This window comes from Leopardus geoffroyi, chromosome D2, assembly GCF_018350155.1.
Source record: "Leopardus geoffroyi isolate Oge1 chromosome D2, O.geoffroyi_Oge1_pat1.0, whole genome shotgun sequence".
Taxonomy (NCBI): Eukaryota; Metazoa; Chordata; class Mammalia; order Carnivora; family Felidae; genus Leopardus; species Leopardus geoffroyi.
Window position 1 is genome coordinate 83256748 of NC_059334.1, and position 17850 is coordinate 83274597.

A 17850-nucleotide genomic window follows, 5' to 3' on the forward strand; every position below is an offset into this window, starting at 1 on the left:
TCTTTAGGGAGAAGTATTGTCAATTACTAGCTTTTCCTTATTTTGATCTGGATTTACTTACACATTAAACCCTGGATAAAAGTCTCTTTCCACCGCCCCTCCCCCTTGGTATGTACCCTCAGAATGTTTAACCAGATGTTATCCTCTCAGACTGCCTGCTTCTTGCCAATTTATGTTATTTTCAGGTCAAAAATCTCTGCTTTTTTTTTTTTTTTCTTTTACATGTGTCTTGACCTTTCACCTGTGCAGTGAAACTGATAAGAATTCCTCTAAAAAAAAAAAAAACCCGGGTAGAGTGCTCAACAACATACTGTATCCATAGGAAAGACAAAATCTGCATATTTATGTGGGAGGATTAACAAAATCTCCTTCCCTGGATTCCATGAAAATAAAGATGGTGTTTACATTTCCACCAGTGGGGACACGCTCGCCCGCACGAACATACAGCGGCTTTCTCCCCCGTGTGTTGCTGGGCTGGCTGGGAAGCTCTGCAGGAGGCAAGAGAAGAACCCCAGTGATAGTGGTTCCTCCATACTTGATTTAAATATTCTAGTGATTTGAGTAAGTAAGTACCCACTTGACATAGATTTTTGCAGAATTTGAAGAAAAATCCCTGTATTGGAAAAAGACTACATCTGAGCAGCGTAACTGTCATGGATCTGATATTTAAAGAGTAGATTTTTCCTTCCTCCCCTTTATACTTGCTACCTTATAGATTTTGAATAGTTTTACCTTTTCACTGGTCAGTCTTTGCTATTACGGCATGAAGGTGGTAGCCGTGATGAATAATTTTGCTAGTTTCTAGAGCAAAAAACAGATACAAAGCTAAAAGAAACCCTGCTCTGTGCCTACACTTGAGTGTGAACACTGATGTCAGGTACCCGTGCTTTCTGGCGTAGCCTGGTGCTACCTGGACCTCCCACAACTCACCGAACGTCTTTAATCTTTGGTTCCGAGCTGTAATATTGGTACAGAATGGAATCTGCTCCTAAGGGATGTTGTGAGAAGTGAATAAAATAAACCTGTGAAGGCCACCTGCCCACCCGCCTCCCTTCCTTCCCTTCCCTTTTGATTCCTTCCTCCCTCCGTTTTCTTCCTTCTTTCTTTCCTCCCTCCCTTTCCTTCCTTCCCCCCTTCCTTCCTTCTTCCCTTCCTTCCTTCCTTCCTTCCTTCCTTCCTTCCTTCCTTCTTTCCTTCCCCCCTTCCTTCCTTCTTCCCTTCCTTCCTTCCTCTCTCTGTTTCTCCCTTCCACCTTCCTTCCTTCCTTCCTTCCTTCCTTTCTTCCTTTCTTCCTTTCTTTCCATAGCAGAAGAGGGCTTCCTTATGTTGACTTATTTATAAAATTAAAGAGATTGTTTTAAAAGAACAGCTGTTTTTTTCCCCCCTCTGGTTCAAGATCAGTTGTTGCACACATATAATGTAACATGGTAAACATTGTCCAAATGTTTTCGGTTTTGTTTGGCAATCTATCAGACACCTCTTTCTTGATGACAGCGCAGTAACCATGATTCTTGTGATGGCATAAGGTTTCATAAAATGGAATGGATAATCTTCTCTTTTGTAACTTTTTTTAAGGTTTTTTTATTTATTTTGAGAGAGAGAGAGAGAGAGAGAGAGAGACAGTGAGTAGAGGAAAGGCAGAGAGAGAGAATCCCAAGCAGGCTCCACACCAGCCAGCAGAGCCCTACGTGAGGCTTGGACTCGTGAACCATGAGATGATGACCTGAGCCGAAACCAAGAGTCGGACGCTTAACCACACGCCCTTGGCTAATCTTCTCTTATCCATCACCTTTAGCTGGACGTTTGGGTTGTTTGCAGATTCTCACTACCGTGAGTCAGTGCGCAGTGAACATATTCATGCATACTGCTTGACTTTCTTTTGAAAGTTTTCCTGGCATACGTTCTCAAAAACGGAATTGCCGATTCAAAATATTTTCATAAGTTTTTTTTTTTTGTTTTTTTTTTTTAATTTTTTTTTTTTTTTCAACGTTTATTTTTGGGACAGAGAGAGACAGAGCATGAACGGGGGAGGGGCAGAGAGAGAGGGAGACACAGAATCGGAAACAGGCTCCAGGCTCTGAGCCATCAGCCCAGAGCCCGACGCGGGGCTCGAACTCACGGACCGCGAGATCATGACCTGGCTGAAGTCGGACGCTTAACCGACTGCGCCACCCAGGCGCCCCCATAAGTTTTGACATTGCCAATGTTTTCTGATGCTGTTGCCGTACGATTTGACCCATCTTGACTGCTACTGGCACTAAATCGTGTCCAATCTCACTGCCAATCCATCAGAACTAGGGAATGTAGTTTAAAATCCCTTTTCCAGGGGCGCCTGGGTGGCGCAGTCGGTTAAGCGTCCGACTTCAGCCAGGTCACTATCTCGCGGTCCATGAGTTCGAGCCCCACATCAGGCTCTGGGCTGATGGCTCAGAGCCTGGAGCCTGTTTCCGATTCTGTGTCTCCCTCTCTCTCTGCCCCTCCCCCGTTCATGCTCTGTCTCTCTCTGTCCCAAAAATAAATAAAAGTTGAAAAAAAAAATAAAAAAAAATAATAAAAAATAAAATCCCTTTTCCTAAGCTGAAAATTCATCTGACTTTTTGAATTTTGTATGAATTAAGCCCTAAAGAAGGGCCGTATGAAAAAGCACTATTAAAGAATCAGATAGCGTCGCCTGGGTGGCTCAGTCGGTTAAGTGTCTGACTCTTGGTTTCGGCTCAGGTGATGATCTCATGGTTCGTGGGTTTGAGCCCCGTGTGGGGCTCTGCACTGGCAGCAAGGAGCCTGCTTGGGATTCTCTCTCTCTCTCTCTCTCTCTCTCTCTCTCTCTCCCTGCCCCGCCCCTGCTCATGTGTGTGTGCGTGCCCATGCACGCATGCTCCCTCTCTCTCTCAAAAACAAATACAATTTTTTAAAAAGAGTATAGTAGTTATTTACATTAGGGAATTTCTCCAATTCCCGGGGTCTCTGGTTTGCCAGGAAATGGCACAAAGTTACTGAAGGAGAGTCATGGGGTTTCTGCCTCCGTTCTTAACTCTGCCCCCAGTGGTGGGTTCAAAAACTGCCTAATATCAGAAGACCAAGCTGTTTGAGTAACAGCGGGAAAGTAGCTGTGCACATTTAACTCTGTTTCACAAACAATTTCCCTTCCATAAAACGTGTCCCACTTGGATATACGTAAATAGAAGCATAAACGTGAGGACACAGGTCCACGAAACCCACTGTCGGTAAGCATGGTCAGCTACTTGGATTTCTTGGTCCATAATCATTGACCATTTGTTCATTGGTGTTGTCATCTGCTTGTGCCTTCAAAGACCAGTGGGAGGACACACCAAAGGGTTTTTTTTTAATAAAGGCAGAAAAGCAAAAACGCGTGACAAAAGTCTCTCTGCTCTCTTCATCTCTTCTTGCGAATTGGGAAAAGGTCCATCTCCTCTTCTCTTGGGATATCTTGATTTCTTTTTTCTGTGAGTCTGTCTCAGCCTCCCAGGTGGAGTGTCACATGGAATATCACCCCTCCTAGACCTGCTGCTTCCCTATCATCCCTTTTTACCAGGCTCCTTGTCACTTGGTTGGTTGAGTGCAGGTTACAGCGGCCTCATCTTTGTTTGCTCTCCTGGCCTCCCTGGTGAGATGCAGAGACTTGTCATCTTTCTCATCTCTAGCATCCGGCTGCTTCTCTTGGGCCCTAGCCCCGGCCTCTCCTGGCCCGTAGCATCTATCTCTTGACTTGACATATCTTTTCTAACTCTTTCCTATTCTCAGGTCAGCCAACGCTCACCTTCTATTGGCTGCTCTTTCCTGAAGCACGAGGCGTGCCCTCTGTCCTCGGGGGTGGTGTGGGTGTGGAGCAGTGAGTGGGTGTGTGCACAGAACCGCAGGGCCCGGAATCCCTGCCTCCCTCCCAGGGAGCTTCCAGGTTGGGGCTGGCTGGCTGCTGTTTACCTAACCCGCCTCCAATCCAATTATCTAACCTTATTAGTCACATCAACAAGGGCTTAAATTGGCTTCACTTTTATAGCAGATGTGCAACACTAATGGAGTGAGAGGAAGACATTAGGGCTTTTCGTTTTTGCAAAACGTTCATGTTTTGAGCCTATGATGTAGCTTTTTTTTTTTTTTAAAGGTTGCTGTGTCTTTCTGAGCGGGGCTGTTTATGCACCGTTGTTCGTGAAATATGCATCATGTCTGGGTCGTAGTATGCTCTTACCGTTGCAGTGGGGGGGGGGGGGGCTGCTGGATTTGAAGAAAAACCTGCCATTTTACACAAGATTCAACTGCACCGAACCATTACTGGAGTTTCAGAAATAGGCATTGCAGATGGGCTTTTCTACAGCTCCCCAGAGTGGCAGCTCGTGTCTTCTCCAGCCGCAGCGGAAGGACTTCCATCAGAGTGATCTCATACACACATTTCCCCGAAAGTCTCCTTTCTGGTCTCTGCTTTTGCAAGAAAGAGCATGAATCTTCATCCAACAGAGGCGTGTCCTTGTCCTTGTCCTCGGTGCTTGAGGTCCTGCCTCTCCAGGCTCCAGGCGCTGAACAGGCTTGCCCGGTTGTGGGATGGAGAGGCATGGAGTGACCCTTCCACAAGCTCTGTCCTCCTGCTGGCCGGGGGCCCTCTCCCTGGGGCTGCAGGCCCACCTTCATTCGGCCTGACACCGTTTGTGCTGAGCAGATCCTCATAGGTGATGGATAAGCTCTGCAGAGGCCTGCTGACAATTCCTGGGTCTCCCAGCCCTTTCTCAGAATCTTCTATGATGTGGACGCTGCATCTGTTCTCCTAAATTGTCCCCTTCTACTGCATCTTCTGTCTACCAGTCCCAGAGGACGCTGTCTCTGGTGTCTCTGCTTCCAGCTTGCCCACCCCACAAGTCATGCCAACGGCGTGTTCTCTGTCCCTGTGCCCACCCACCCCCACCCTGACCCCAATCCCAGAGAGGCACGTTCATGCTTGAACTGGGTCTTCGGGAGATCTTGACTTCTTTCAAGGGTGAGCGCCTATGTGCGATGATTTCAGGACCTGCTGTACAGGTGTTTGGAGACATCAACATCTCAGCGTCCCTTACATCACCCAGGCGCCCCGGCTGGGTCGCGTTCCCACGAGACGTACTTCCCCCTGGCCTGAAACTAACTTCTCCCCTGTGGCGCTGACACCCCTACCCCCCAAGTCAGTAATGCTCCGAGTCGCAGCCTCGCTGGATTTTGCTCCATAAAAAAATAGCATGCTTGTAAATTCCCTCCTGGCACCTTTGGAAAGGATTCCATTTGTTATGTCTTTGGAAGAAAAACAAAACAAAACAAAACCAAAATAAACAACCACAGAACTCACAGCCGAGAATTTCAGCAAATGGCTGTATGGGCTGTATACCATTAATAAAGATGGAATGGGAAAGACTCCACAGAAAAATAATATTTTCAACCATGAAGCTATTCTCTGTCATCTCTGTGAGGGTCAGTAAAATGCTCCACAACTTCCAGAAATTCCCATTGTAGTTGTAACAGTATTAGAACATGAGTAATCTTTGTGTCCTGGATGTTTTTGAGGTCCTGTCTGAATAATCTCTTCCTACTGCCCATGCTTGGTAACCCTAACTGAATGACTGAATAACCCAAGTGGATGTTGCTGGCTTCTGCTGGTTGGCGGGAAAGCTGGTCCATTTTGCACCGTCATATGGACATAAGTTTGGTGGTGATTTTATCCTGATGATTCTTGAATTCTTTGGCATTTTGTTTGTTGGTTTATTCTTGCTTTCGATTTCAACATAATGCTTGAGTTTAGTTCCGGACCCTGAAAAGGAACATACGGCACGAGAAGTAGGCTTTAATTGTATTGAATCCGGACCCCAAAGTCTGAGAGATCATGGGAGCTGACACCCTGGACTCTAATAAAAGTTCTGATTGCATTGAATTCTGTTCTTAAAGGCCTTGCAGCAAAGAGATGCCCATACCCCTGTAATGTCTTTTTAATGTTTATTTATTTTTGAGAGAGAGAGAGGGAGAGTGTAAGTGGAGGAGACAGAGGATCTGAAGCGGGCTCTGCACTGACAGCAGTGAGCTCGATGTGGGGCTTGAACTCAGGAACCCCGAGACCATGACCTGAGCCAAAGTTGGACGCCTCACCCACTGAACCACCCAGGCGCCCCTCCTGTAATCTCTTTTGACCAAATTAAACAGGGCTCACTCTGAGAGCATGTTTCTGGAGTCCAGTGTCATTGGATACAGCCCCAAATCCCTTCTTGATGTGTGTGCTATGGAAATGGGGGGCAGCTGCGCCTGTCTCAGGTGTTGCCAGGTGTAACAGCCAGGCAGCAGATAGTTCCCCAGCCTTGGGGCTCTTGAGCCTCTAGGTGGAAGCTTCAAGGTCAGCGAACAGCCTTCTTGTTAGACTTGGAAGGATGTGGGGATATGGAGTGAGAATGTGAAGCCGGTTCCTTCTTCTCGCTCATGTTGTCCACGCAGGTATAGTTCAGTGATGTTCTCCCACCTACCCCTCCTGTCAGCGCTAAAGAGAACGGACATAGTTCTGCAGTTCCTTCTGGAAGTTCAGAAACTGAGAATCTGATTCCTTGCAGCTCTCTGATACCAGAGGGTGCTCTCAAATCACGGCCCTCCCTCCAGTACCTTGCGAACACATTTTCTTGGGGAAAAAAAAACAAAAACAAAAAACAGGGGAAAGCAGAGCACCCGTGGGCAGAGCACATTCACGAAGGCGTATTTGCAGAAAAGCCAAAGGAATGCTTTTGCTAATGGACATAGAAAGCCATGTTCCTAGCTTTCAGATTTCACCCTGTTCTTGGTAACCTCCAAGCACTTTCTCAATGTGGTAAATAAACTATTTGTGCAAACCTTTCCATCCTGGTCCAGCTCCCTTTCCTTGCTCTGACATAACCTCAGATCCCTTGTATAAATGCTCTCCTGGATGCCTGAGGAGCAGGCCTGGTTCTATGCATCTATCTGGGCATGGTAGCAGGAAAGGTAAATCTGACTTCCAAAAAAAAAAAAAAAAAATGATGCACTCTAAAGCAAACAAAAGTGGCTGTTGGATTATCCACTGCCGAGATCCTTCACTCCATGATCTCTTAAATTGGAGCCAATAACCCGTGGTTAACTGTGGCAGTGAATGGCTAAAGCGGTCATTCCTTTCAAAGTTAATTGAATTAACAATGCTGTCAACCTTCCGAAAAGCCCTGTATTCTCACGGACTCTGTTTCATATTCTTGGAGGGGCGCTGGTTTGGGAGGCTGGGAGATGCTCTGTTCAGCTTTTTAAGTTGGACACCCTGTGGACATTTTTGTAGTGATACTGGTGATTCAGAAAAGAGAGGAAGTATAATGATTTTGCCTCAACCCCCTTTGGAGCCACACAGTAAACCCTTGCTAATTTTAACCTCACCATAGAGAACCCTGCTGGAAATTACCAGTGTGCATTTACGAGTAAGAGAATAAGCACAGTTGTTTTTGTTTTTGTTTTTGTTTTTGTTTTTGTTTTTGTTTTTGTTTTAAAATCAGCTCTGCTCTATCAGCAAATGGACTTTCTCCAGTTTATTTGGGCAGGATCATTTAGTCCTGATTGTGATAACCATTCTCAGTACACTAACAAATTAATTCTAGAATATTCTGTAAAAAAAATAATGGAGGCCCTGGAACGAGAGGCTAGCTGCAGATCTGGGGTATTGAATCCTTGCTGATAAAGAGGGCTGCCAGGTGTTCGTGCAAATCACTTAGTTTAGACTAGAGGTTAGTAAAATTAGAATCAGCTGTGCTCTCTGATTTACGTCTCATTCATCCACTCATTTGAGGAAGCATTAAATTCATCAGTCAAAATTTGATAAGCAGCATACTTAAGGAGCTGGAGTTTCCTTATTGCCCTTGTTTGTGACAGCTAGGTTTACGCGGAAGCAGAGAAAACATGCTATTTCCCTAAAGTAGACTCCCAAGTTCAAATAACCTCCTGATTAACCGGCGATGAGCGGTTTCAAATGCCTGTGTGTGTTTGTCCATGTTGGGATGAAGCGTACTCTCCTGGATTCCCGGTGACTTCCTCATTGTGTGCTCGTCGAACATGTGTGGCCTGCGGTCGTGTGTTTTGGTTAAATTGAGTCTTATTTGATCCCTCCGTTGTTTGTTCTGAAGAATCAGCACCCACCGAATACTTCCCTACGGTGCTCCCATCGTGGTACCCTCTGGGAAATGGGATTGGCTGGAAACGTCAACTTGTAGCCTAATGGCACCTGATCTGCCTCGTATTTGATTCCAAAAGGGCCCCACCTTCTGAGGAATTTCTGTAAAGAACAAAGTCCTAGTGGGTTAGTATCAAAAGGTGGTTGATTTTACAGTAGTCATTATCACGAGGCTCCAGGTGAAAACAATCCAAGTTCTTTTTTCTGCTTCGCTAGAATTGCCTCTTTTCCTGTGCTCCTAAAATCCCTGAACTTTTCAGGCCAAACGGAATAAAAAAGAGGGTGTTTGCTTGGGGAGGAGACGATGGAGAGATCAAGAGAATTGCAGGATTCACTGAGGTCCAGAGTTTTGCAGTGTTGTTGAGTCCTTGATGTTGAGCAAGAATCAATACTCTTCTCCAGACCTGTTTAAGCCTCCGCCTCATCTGTAGTGCGATAGAACTGTGGCTTTAGGCAGCAAGTCCTGATCAGATCAGGCGGTCTGTGCCTGTTTGAGGCTCCTCCCTGGGTCTCCCCAGGCCCCCTGCCTCCGGCCCCCCCGGGTGCCACAGTCAGCCGCCCCTGCAACAGCAGCAGCGGCGGCACCCTGCTTGACCAGTGCAGCCCGTGGTGCCTGCAGTCCTGTTGTGAGCCCTCAGATGAACGTGTCCATCCATTGGCTTGTGGGGCCAAGAGCACAGTCTGTGTCTCAGCGACCGGCTGGACCACTCCTCTGCTGACACAGGAAGCCCTCCCCAGCTCCAGTCTAGCACTCGTTCTCCAGTGATTCATGAGCACGTAACACGGTCCTCCCATTAGAACATCACCACCAGGGGCCCTTCTGGAAGAGACCAGGAGAGACGAAAATTCTGTCTGTCACGCAGCTGAAATAACTATAGGATCCTGGTAATAGCGGGAGACTCGGGGGATTGTCAGCCTGGAAAGCATTGCCTGAGCATGTATTTTTTTTTTTTTTATATATATGTTGTTTTTGTTTGTTTGCTTTGGAGAGAGAGACAGACCACGAGTGGGGGAGGGGCCGAGAGAGAGAGGGAGAGAGAGGGAGACACAGAATCTGAAGCAGGCTCAGACTGGGCACCGTCAGCACAGAGCCCAACGCGGGGCTCGGACCCACAAAACCGTGAGACCATGACCCGAGCCAAAGTCAGACGCTCAACGACTGAGCCCCCCAGGTGCCCACTGAGCATGTATTTTAAAGGGATCCTAGAGACCCTTGCCTACATGGAGGGTGTGCTTGCTTTCTGTACCCTGAATTTAGCCGTTGTTTCCCTCAATTCCTCTGCCAGTCTTCTTTCAATTCGGTGTGGTGATCTCCTGCTCTACGGGAACTAACGCTCTCAGGGGCCTCCTTCCTTCCTGGCCCAAGTCGATGGGTAATTTCAGGGCTCGTGCAACATGGTGCTTACCTGGCGAGAATCCTGTATGGAGGTGGCCCTGAATTCTGCCAGGGACAGGAGACTGGGCAGTGAGGATGAGCACTCAGATCCATTATTATCTAGGTAGTTATTTCCAGCCTTGTCAGCCACAAGGCTCATGACCCCTGTGAAAACCTTTTGGAGATTTGTGCCTCTCCAGAGTTTAGAGTTTTCCCCAAAACTCCAAGAGACAGGGTTTCGGTCCAGGGAGCATTTCTGAGGATCCTTTCCCACGCCTTGCTCTGGAAATCTGATCAGAAGCTTTGGGGTGTTCAAGGAAAGACCCAGAGATGGACCTTCTCGAGACGTCTGCTGGTCTTGTAGAGACACTGTCCTTCCTGTGTTTTATGTTTTTTTTCAACCCAAGTGAGGTATTTCACTAGACCCATCAAGGAATGGCAGTGAAGTGGCCCCTTCGATGTTTTGTGATTGCAGAGAACTCTTTGCTGGCAAGTGAAACGCCATCTGTTCTTTTCCAGGAACCAACGAGCTATTTTAGATGTTACTTGTTGGTGGAGATGAAGTTTGAGACGTTTTTTCGCGTTGCTCCTTGATTATTCGTCCTACGGTTCCCTCGCCTTTCTTTTCTCTGCTCCTTGCTCCTCCCATCAGACTGTACATGTTTAGGCTCCATTAACCAGGGAAGGAAATGGAAGAATCCCCCTGTGGCAGGGGATCATCAGACATCTCTAGGGGGTTGGGGATGGTACCTCTTACGTGAAATCAGGTTTCAAAGGCGTAGGGTCACTATCTGATGATGATCTCTCCCCGATTTACGTGCCGTTGATGCTCAGTCATAAAATGAAATATCCGCCATGCTGATTATTTACGCTTCCTCTGCTTAATTATAGTTTGAAAATGAGATCATCACCAAGCTGGATCATGAAGTGGAAGGAGGCAGAGGAGATGAACAGTACAAAGTGTTATTTGATAAAATGTAAGTGTTGATTAACAGTAGGATTTATGTCAGAATAGAGACAGGGAGACTGTAATTAGACTACAATGAACTTTGTAGCCCAGAAATAATTAAAACGTGTTAATAATGGGAAATATTTTAAATTGCACCAGTCAAGTTTCTTTTTCTGAGAGGGATTAACAACGTGTGCATAATTACTTTTCAGCCTCTTGGAACACTGCAGGAAACACAAATACCTCGCCAAAACAGGAGAAACTTTTGTAAAACTCGTTGTGCGCCTGATGGAAAGACTCCTGGATTATAGAACCATCATGCATGATGAGAACAAAGAAAATCGTATGAGCTGCACTGTCAACGTGCTGGTGAGTGAAATGCAAGTTAATTAAATTTCCAATCTTCACAGTAAGCCAGAAACGTACTGTGTTCAAAAAGTTCAGAAGCCTCGTGACAGCTGGCCACGGAACTTCCTTTGCTTGTTGCCTCGTCTGTTGCAGGGGAAGGGAAAATGAAGGGCTGTTTTTGCAGATCCACTGTAAACACGTCTGCAAAATCCTGTCCCCTCCAGGTGTTTCCCATCGTTCTTCCCGTGGCTAAGAAGGAAGAGCCATCTTATTTTGGAACCAGGGTAGCACCTTCCTTGATTATAGGTCTCAAGGGCATCACTATTAGGAGGTGGCAAGCATGTCCTGTCGTGGGTTGAATGATGGCCCCCAAAAGATAGGTCCGCATCCCACTCGTCGGAACGCGCGAACGGGACCTCATTTGGGAAAAAAAGGCTCCTTGCGGATGTGATTGAGTTCAGGGTCTCCAGAGGAGATCATCCTGAATTACTATCCAGGTGGGCCCTAACTCCAATAACAAGTGTTCTTATAAGAGACAGACGAGGAGAGGCGCCAGGCGGGGGTGGTGGTGCTCATCGGTTAAGGAGCCGACCTCAGCTCAGGTCTTGATCTCGCAGTCTGTGAGTTTGAGCCCTGCATCGGGCTCTGTGCTGACAGCTCGGAGCTTGGAACGTGCTTCAGATTTTCTCTCTCTCTCTCTCTCTCTCTCTGCCCTTCCCCCACTCACGTTCTGCGTGTCTGTCTCAAAATATAAATAAACATTTTAAAAAGAGAGAGAGACAGAAAAGGAGACACACGGAAGTCCATGTGGAGATGGAGACAGAGACCGGAGTTATGTGACCACAAGCCCAGGGGCACTTGGACCCCCCCACCCCCACCACCCCCAGAAGCTGGAAGGGGCAGGATAGAGCCTTTAGAGGGCGTGCGGCCCTGCTGAAGCCTTGAGTTCAGACTCTGGCCTCCAGAAGTGCAAGAGAATATATATCTGTCGTTTTAAGCCACCAGGTTTACTGTGAGTTATTACGGCAGCCACAAGGAGCTAGCTCGTGGTCTTGTGGATAGCAGATGGCTTGGGTAGACTTGGCCACTGCCGTCCACGAACCATGACTAAATTGTTAAGAGTTCTAATGGAAAAAGGAGACTTTATGCAGAAATAGATGATATAATTAGCAGAAAGATGGAAACTCTAAGAAAGAATCAAAAAGAAATGCTACAAATCCAAAACACTGTGACAGAATAAAGAAGGTCTTTGGTCTCATTAATAGACTGGCCACAGCCGAGGAAAGAATCAGCTTAAAAGATTGAAATATGTTTGCATATGTTTCATAAGGGTCTTGGGCAACTGGAAGAATTACTGACTTCTGGCTTCCGTCCCTGAGATCTGGCCTCCTGCTGTGCTGACTTTCACATTCACTTGTAGGCTAATTGTGTGTAGCATAGCAGTGAGCTCTGCCTCAGGTAAAGGCCCCAGTCTTTTGCACAGGAATGCCCTGGCCCTTGCTTCATTGTCTTCCTGCATTTTTGCCTTTGTTCAGAGTAATTTACTTCTGTGATGCTAATATGGTTACCATGAAGCTAGAAATCAATATTTTCCTGCAGGAGAGAAGTAGAAACCTTTTTGAAATCATTCCCTACTATGGACATACTCTTCCTCCTGATTTCTAAGGGCATCTAAGAAGCTGATTTGTGTCCAGAGAGAAGAATTATTAATACATTTATTAGCTTTCCAACTTCGATGTTTGAGAATACTATTTTTTTTTAAATTTTTTTTTTTTTTAATGTTTTTATTTATTTTTGAGACAGAGAGAGACAGAGCATGAATGGGGGAGGGTCAGAGAGAGAGGGAGACACAGAATCGGAAGCAGGCTCCAGGCTCTGAGCCATCAGCCCAGAGCCCGACGCGGGGCTCGAACTCACGGACCGCGAGATCGTGACCTGGCTGAAGTCGGACGCTTAACCGACTGCGCCACCCAGGCGCCCCTGAGAATACTATTTTTTTTTAAAGCAAGATCTCTCGTGTTCACCAGGACGTGAAACCTAGTGGGGATGTGCTGTGAATGTGGCCTTTTATCATCAGGACCCAGGGTCAGAAAATAAGCTCTTGAAATGCCACTTGCAGTCACAGTTCCTGATTAACCTCTGTTCCTCTTTCATACGGAGCCTCACTCAGCACGTACCTGTTGTTAGTGCTGTCAGCACTAGCTAGGCTTTAATCAAGAATCACATCCAGGATTCCTGAGATTATCTGACATCATTAACTTCGTTGAACTTGGAACATCCTGAATCATTCTATGAAGAGTCAGGTGTTCCATTCTTAACCAATGCCTGGGATCACAAGATGGTTCTCAACCTATCACAAGTCTTTCATTTAAAAAATAAAATAGGGGCACCTGGGGGGCTCAGTCGGTTAAGCGTCCGACTTTGGCTCAGGTCATGATCTCGCAGTTCGTGGGTTCGAGCCGCGCGTCAGGCTCTGTGCTGACAGCTCGGAGCCTGGAGACTGCTTCTGATTCTGCGTCTCCCTCTCTGTTTCTCTCTCTCTCTCTCTGTCTCTCTCTCTCTCAAAAATAAATAAACATTAAACATTTTTTTAATTAAAAATAAAATTGATCTATGGATTAAAGAGAAACAAGAAAACCAGGTTTTTATAGACAGGCTTTTTAATATTCACTACTCAGCTCACATTTAGTCACAGAGGTAAAAACATAAATATATTTTATTTTTTATTTATTAACTTTTTAAAGTTTCTGATCTTGTTTTGTTTATTTATTTTTGAGAGAGAGAGACAGAGTACAACCAGGGGTGGGGCAGATTGAGAGAAGGACACAGAATCCGAAGCAGGCTCTAGGCTCCGAGCTATCAGCACAGAGCCTGACGCAGGGCTCCAACCCATGAAGCGTGAGATCATGACCTGAGCTGAGCCACCCAGGTGCCCCAAAACATAAATATATTTTAAATCTGTGGACCATTTTCACCTTTTCTCCTGGTACTTTTCTTATGAAATAGATGTATATTGATCTCATATAGGTGTATAAACATCCATTAGTAATATATAAAATGTACTCCATTTATCACTAAGCAGAAACTCTCTTGAAATCCTAAAATTAAAAAATTTTTTAAAAGAATAAAGAACATAGGATTTATTGATGCCCTTTAAGCCCATTGGCAAATTTCCTTTAGACCCAGTGCTATTTTGTAATTTGTGTTGTTTTTCTTAATGTTTATTTTTTTGAGAGAGAGAAAGAGTGCAAGCAGGGGAGGGGCAGAGAGAGAGAGAGAGAGAGAGAGAGAGAGACAGAATCTGAAGCAAGTTCCAGGCTCTGAGCTATCAGCACAGAGCCCAATGCAGAGCTTCAACTTGTGACCTGTGAGATCATGACCTGAACTGAAGTCAGCTGCTTAACCTACTGAGCCACCTAGGCACCCCACTGCTTTTTTTTTTTTTTTAATGGAGTGAGTGGAACATTCTAGTTATATGGGTTCATTAATGTCTTACTCTTCCTTGCAGTTAAAAAAAAATTTTTTTTTAATGAGAGATGAGCAGTCACTCTGTCCAATGACCTAAGTACCCCTACACGAACACCTCCCTGTAAGCACATGTGCATGACATTGGATCATAGTTCCCCGTGGACAGAATTTGTGAATTTGTAATTCAGTAGAATTTCCTTGTCACCTCATAATCCTGCAGTCTTTCGTTACTGGTTGGTAATTTTGTTGTGTGTGACCAAGTTCTTCTATGCCGTCATCAACTTAGCCCTCTCTTAGAGTGGTGGACTCACTGTTACTTTATAGACATAAGTGGCATTCTTCATGGCCCCTTTACAATGCTAATTAAAGTGGTTCTCATGAGAATTCTAAAAATCTTAGTACTCAGGAGGGAGTACAGCACCGGTATATGATGCAAATGTGTAAGTTCTGGAAGATCAGTGGTGCATAGTGATGCATTTGTGTTAGAGGGTCTGGTCCAGAAAGGCTTGCTCAGAGATTGGTAGAGCTTGAGCCTGAGCACCAGTGTGGAAGGGACTTGAGAGAAGGGACAATGGGGGGGGGGGAGGTGCTGTCGACAGAGCCCAGAAGTGGGGCGCCAGAGCAACGTGAACTTTTACGTAAGAAACCCACAGTTTTATATAGAAACGGTTTTGAGATGAGCGTTCTTCAGTTCTAGAGAGGTTTTGAAGTCCTAGGAAGGGAACAGAACTAAGCACAGGCAGGAAACGGAAGACATTTCCATATCCGTGAGAGAGGAATAAAGGTCGCATGATATCCCCGTTGTGAAATTGTAAAGGCGAATGATCAAACGCTTAGGAAAGGATTAAAAATCTGAGCGCACAATAGGATGGTGTGCAGTCGTAGCTTGTAAATACTGGTGAGTTGGAGTTGGAAGGGCTCATCTTCTGCCTTTGATGCGGATTCTCTTTGTTACGTCTCCCTGAGTTGTCAGCTGAAAATATCCTCATTACTGAGCCATAGCGTATGAACCAGAGGACATTAACATCTCAGATGCAGCAAAATATGAAAATCTTGGAGCATTTTCTAAAGGTGCCCCTCTTTCTTGTATTTATTTATCACTAATTTTCAAAGAAATCAGTTCCAGTGGCCGTGTCTTTTGTTGCTAATGAAATTAAACAACTTACGCCATCTATGGGATAATTGGACTCCTTTATAGCAGTGATATTCACTGGTATCTCAGGCCCTGATCCCGGAGTCAGCACATCAGATTCAGGTGCTAAATTTCACGCCGAAAGCGGCCGTGGTGTTGCCTGCCATTCGGCTTGGTTAGGTGACTGTTCTGCACCTTTTTGGTGCCTTGTGTATGGTAAAGTTTTGAAAGTCTTTATAGAGACGTTTACATTAAGAAATACCATTTTGATAGAAATTTTCATGCTCGCCCAGAAGATATTTTACAATATGCAGAAATACCCCTTGCTTATAACCTGCTCATTAATCTTTCTTCATTGGTGCGTATACAGAAGGTGCTGTTCAAATGGCAACCAGTTATTTATTTGTTTGTTTGTTTGTTTACTTACTTAATTACTATGGTTTGGAAGGTCCCTCTGTCTGGAACAGCACTGTCCAATAGAAATTTCTGTGAGAATGGGAATGTTCTATATCTGCACGGTTAGATACAGTAACACTAACCCCTATAGGGCTACTGAGCCCTTAGAGCATGGCAGGTGTAACAGAGGGAGCAAATGTTTAGCTTTATTTAATTTTAATTAAATTTAATTTATATTTGAGTACATGTGGCTGGTGGCTACCACATTAATCACCACACATCTCGAATATACCATGTTGCCTTCTAGGGACTCTTGCCAAAGCTGGGCCCAGCATGTCTTAAATCACGTTCAGGTTTCTTCCCAAATTTGGGATCTTTGCTGGGTTTTTTTTTTTTTTATCTTCTAATGACTTTACAACAGTTAAGAATGGCTAAGCCGTCATATCTTTGGGTAATACCATTTTTTAACGAACGACTGGTGATTCTTCAATGACAGAAGTAGGTTTTTGTCCTCACAGTGCAAGAAACGGAATCATTAAAATTGCCCCCTCAAAAAGTGAATTTCGCATTTTATGTGAATTTATGGTTCTAAACCAAGGGGCTGGGTCCATTTGGCTGTGTTTGACACAAAGTGAAGAACCGTGATGATTTAACCCGCAGGTGACATCTTATATAGAACAGGTTTCTCAAAACAGTGTTGTGGTTTGATTTTTCAGAATTTCTACAAAGAAATTGAAAGAGAAGAAATGTATATAAGGTAGGTAGGCATCATGCTTGCTTGTACCTCTGCATGTTTATTAGAAGTGCTGTTTGTTACGTCCATGCTAACAAATGTTTTCTAACTGTGGGGGTTTATCTTGGAGGAATCGTGAACCCTCAAGGTGGAGTTTGATGTGTTCTGACTCCTGGCCCAGTTTATCTACACCAACACGGAGCTTTGACGGTCATATTTAGCCACCTTAGCGAAAAGCCATAAATTATTATTGCACAGGGTTTTTGTATCTTTTGACTGACCCATATGGCCTTTTAGAAAAGAGACAACCATATGATCAAGTGAGAAATCCAATTTTAATTTTATCACGTATGGACAATAGTATAATTTTTCAGTCCATTCTTACTTTAACTGACACTGTGTTCCGATGTTTTATATTGTCTGCTGGATTTTTCTCCTTCACTTGCCTTTTTCTCTAGAGGGGTGGGCTGCGATTGAGCCCCCTCTCTTGGTCACCTTTAGGGGGCGAGTGTCAAATATTTAGCAAGACTATAACTTAGCAGAATAAGTAAGGATACATCACATGGCATTCACGTTTAATGATGTGTTTGTTACATCAAGCATGATTGTCTAACTTGATTTCTGAAAATTTTTTCCTTTCTCCCTTATAAAAATATGCCATAGAAACTTAATAAACTTTTGGGAAAACAACTAGATTCTTTAATCCAAAATGTAGTTTATTTTATACTAAAAAAGCAACCTTTATATCTTAATGGCAAAGAAATTCTTTTGATCACATTCACTGTGATCATCAGAGCCCTTTATTTTTATGGATTTGTATTTTTATGGGTGTGTGTGTGTGTGTGTGTGTGTGTTTGGATTCAATAGAAATGTAAGAAATCACAATCAAACATCGTAATCTCATTTCAAATATAAGAAGAAAACTTTGGAACAGATTAAAAAGAATGAGAAACCCTTAAAGTACAATTCTGCCTTCCTGTGCCAGCTTCCTTTTCATCCTGAAAAGGGAGGACTCAAAATTCTTTTAAAAATATGATCGTATAGGGGGCGCCTGGGTGGCTCAGTCGGTTGAGCGTCCGACTTCGACTCAGGTCAGGATCTCGCAGTCTGTGAGTTCGCACCCCGCTTCGGGCTCTGTGCTGACAGCTCGGAGCCTGGAACCTGTTTCCGATTCTGTGTCTCCCTCTCTCTGCCCCTTCCCTGCTCATGCTCTGTCTCTCTCTGTCTCTCAAAAATGAATAAACGTTAAAAAAAATTTTTTTTAATATATGAT

At 44.8% G+C, this 17850-nt stretch overlaps 1 protein-coding gene across 5 annotated transcripts in view; it reads left to right on the forward strand.

The window, feature by feature from the left end:
- DOCK1 (dedicator of cytokinesis 1) overlaps positions 1–17850 on the forward strand; it is a 531830-nt gene that overhangs the window by 446662 nt on the left and 67318 nt on the right. For all 5 annotated transcript variants that reach the window (XR_006701760.1, XM_045439228.1, XM_045439230.1 and 2 more), the window contains 3 exons: positions 10443–10528; positions 10713–10869; positions 16561–16601. Coding sequence is in view for 4 of the 5 variants with exons in the window: in XM_045439228.1 (XP_045295184.1) it covers positions 10443–10528; positions 10713–10869; positions 16561–16601 (284 nt within the window). In the remaining variant the exon portion in view is untranslated. The remainder of the gene's footprint in view (positions 1–10442; positions 10529–10712; positions 10870–16560; positions 16602–17850) is intronic.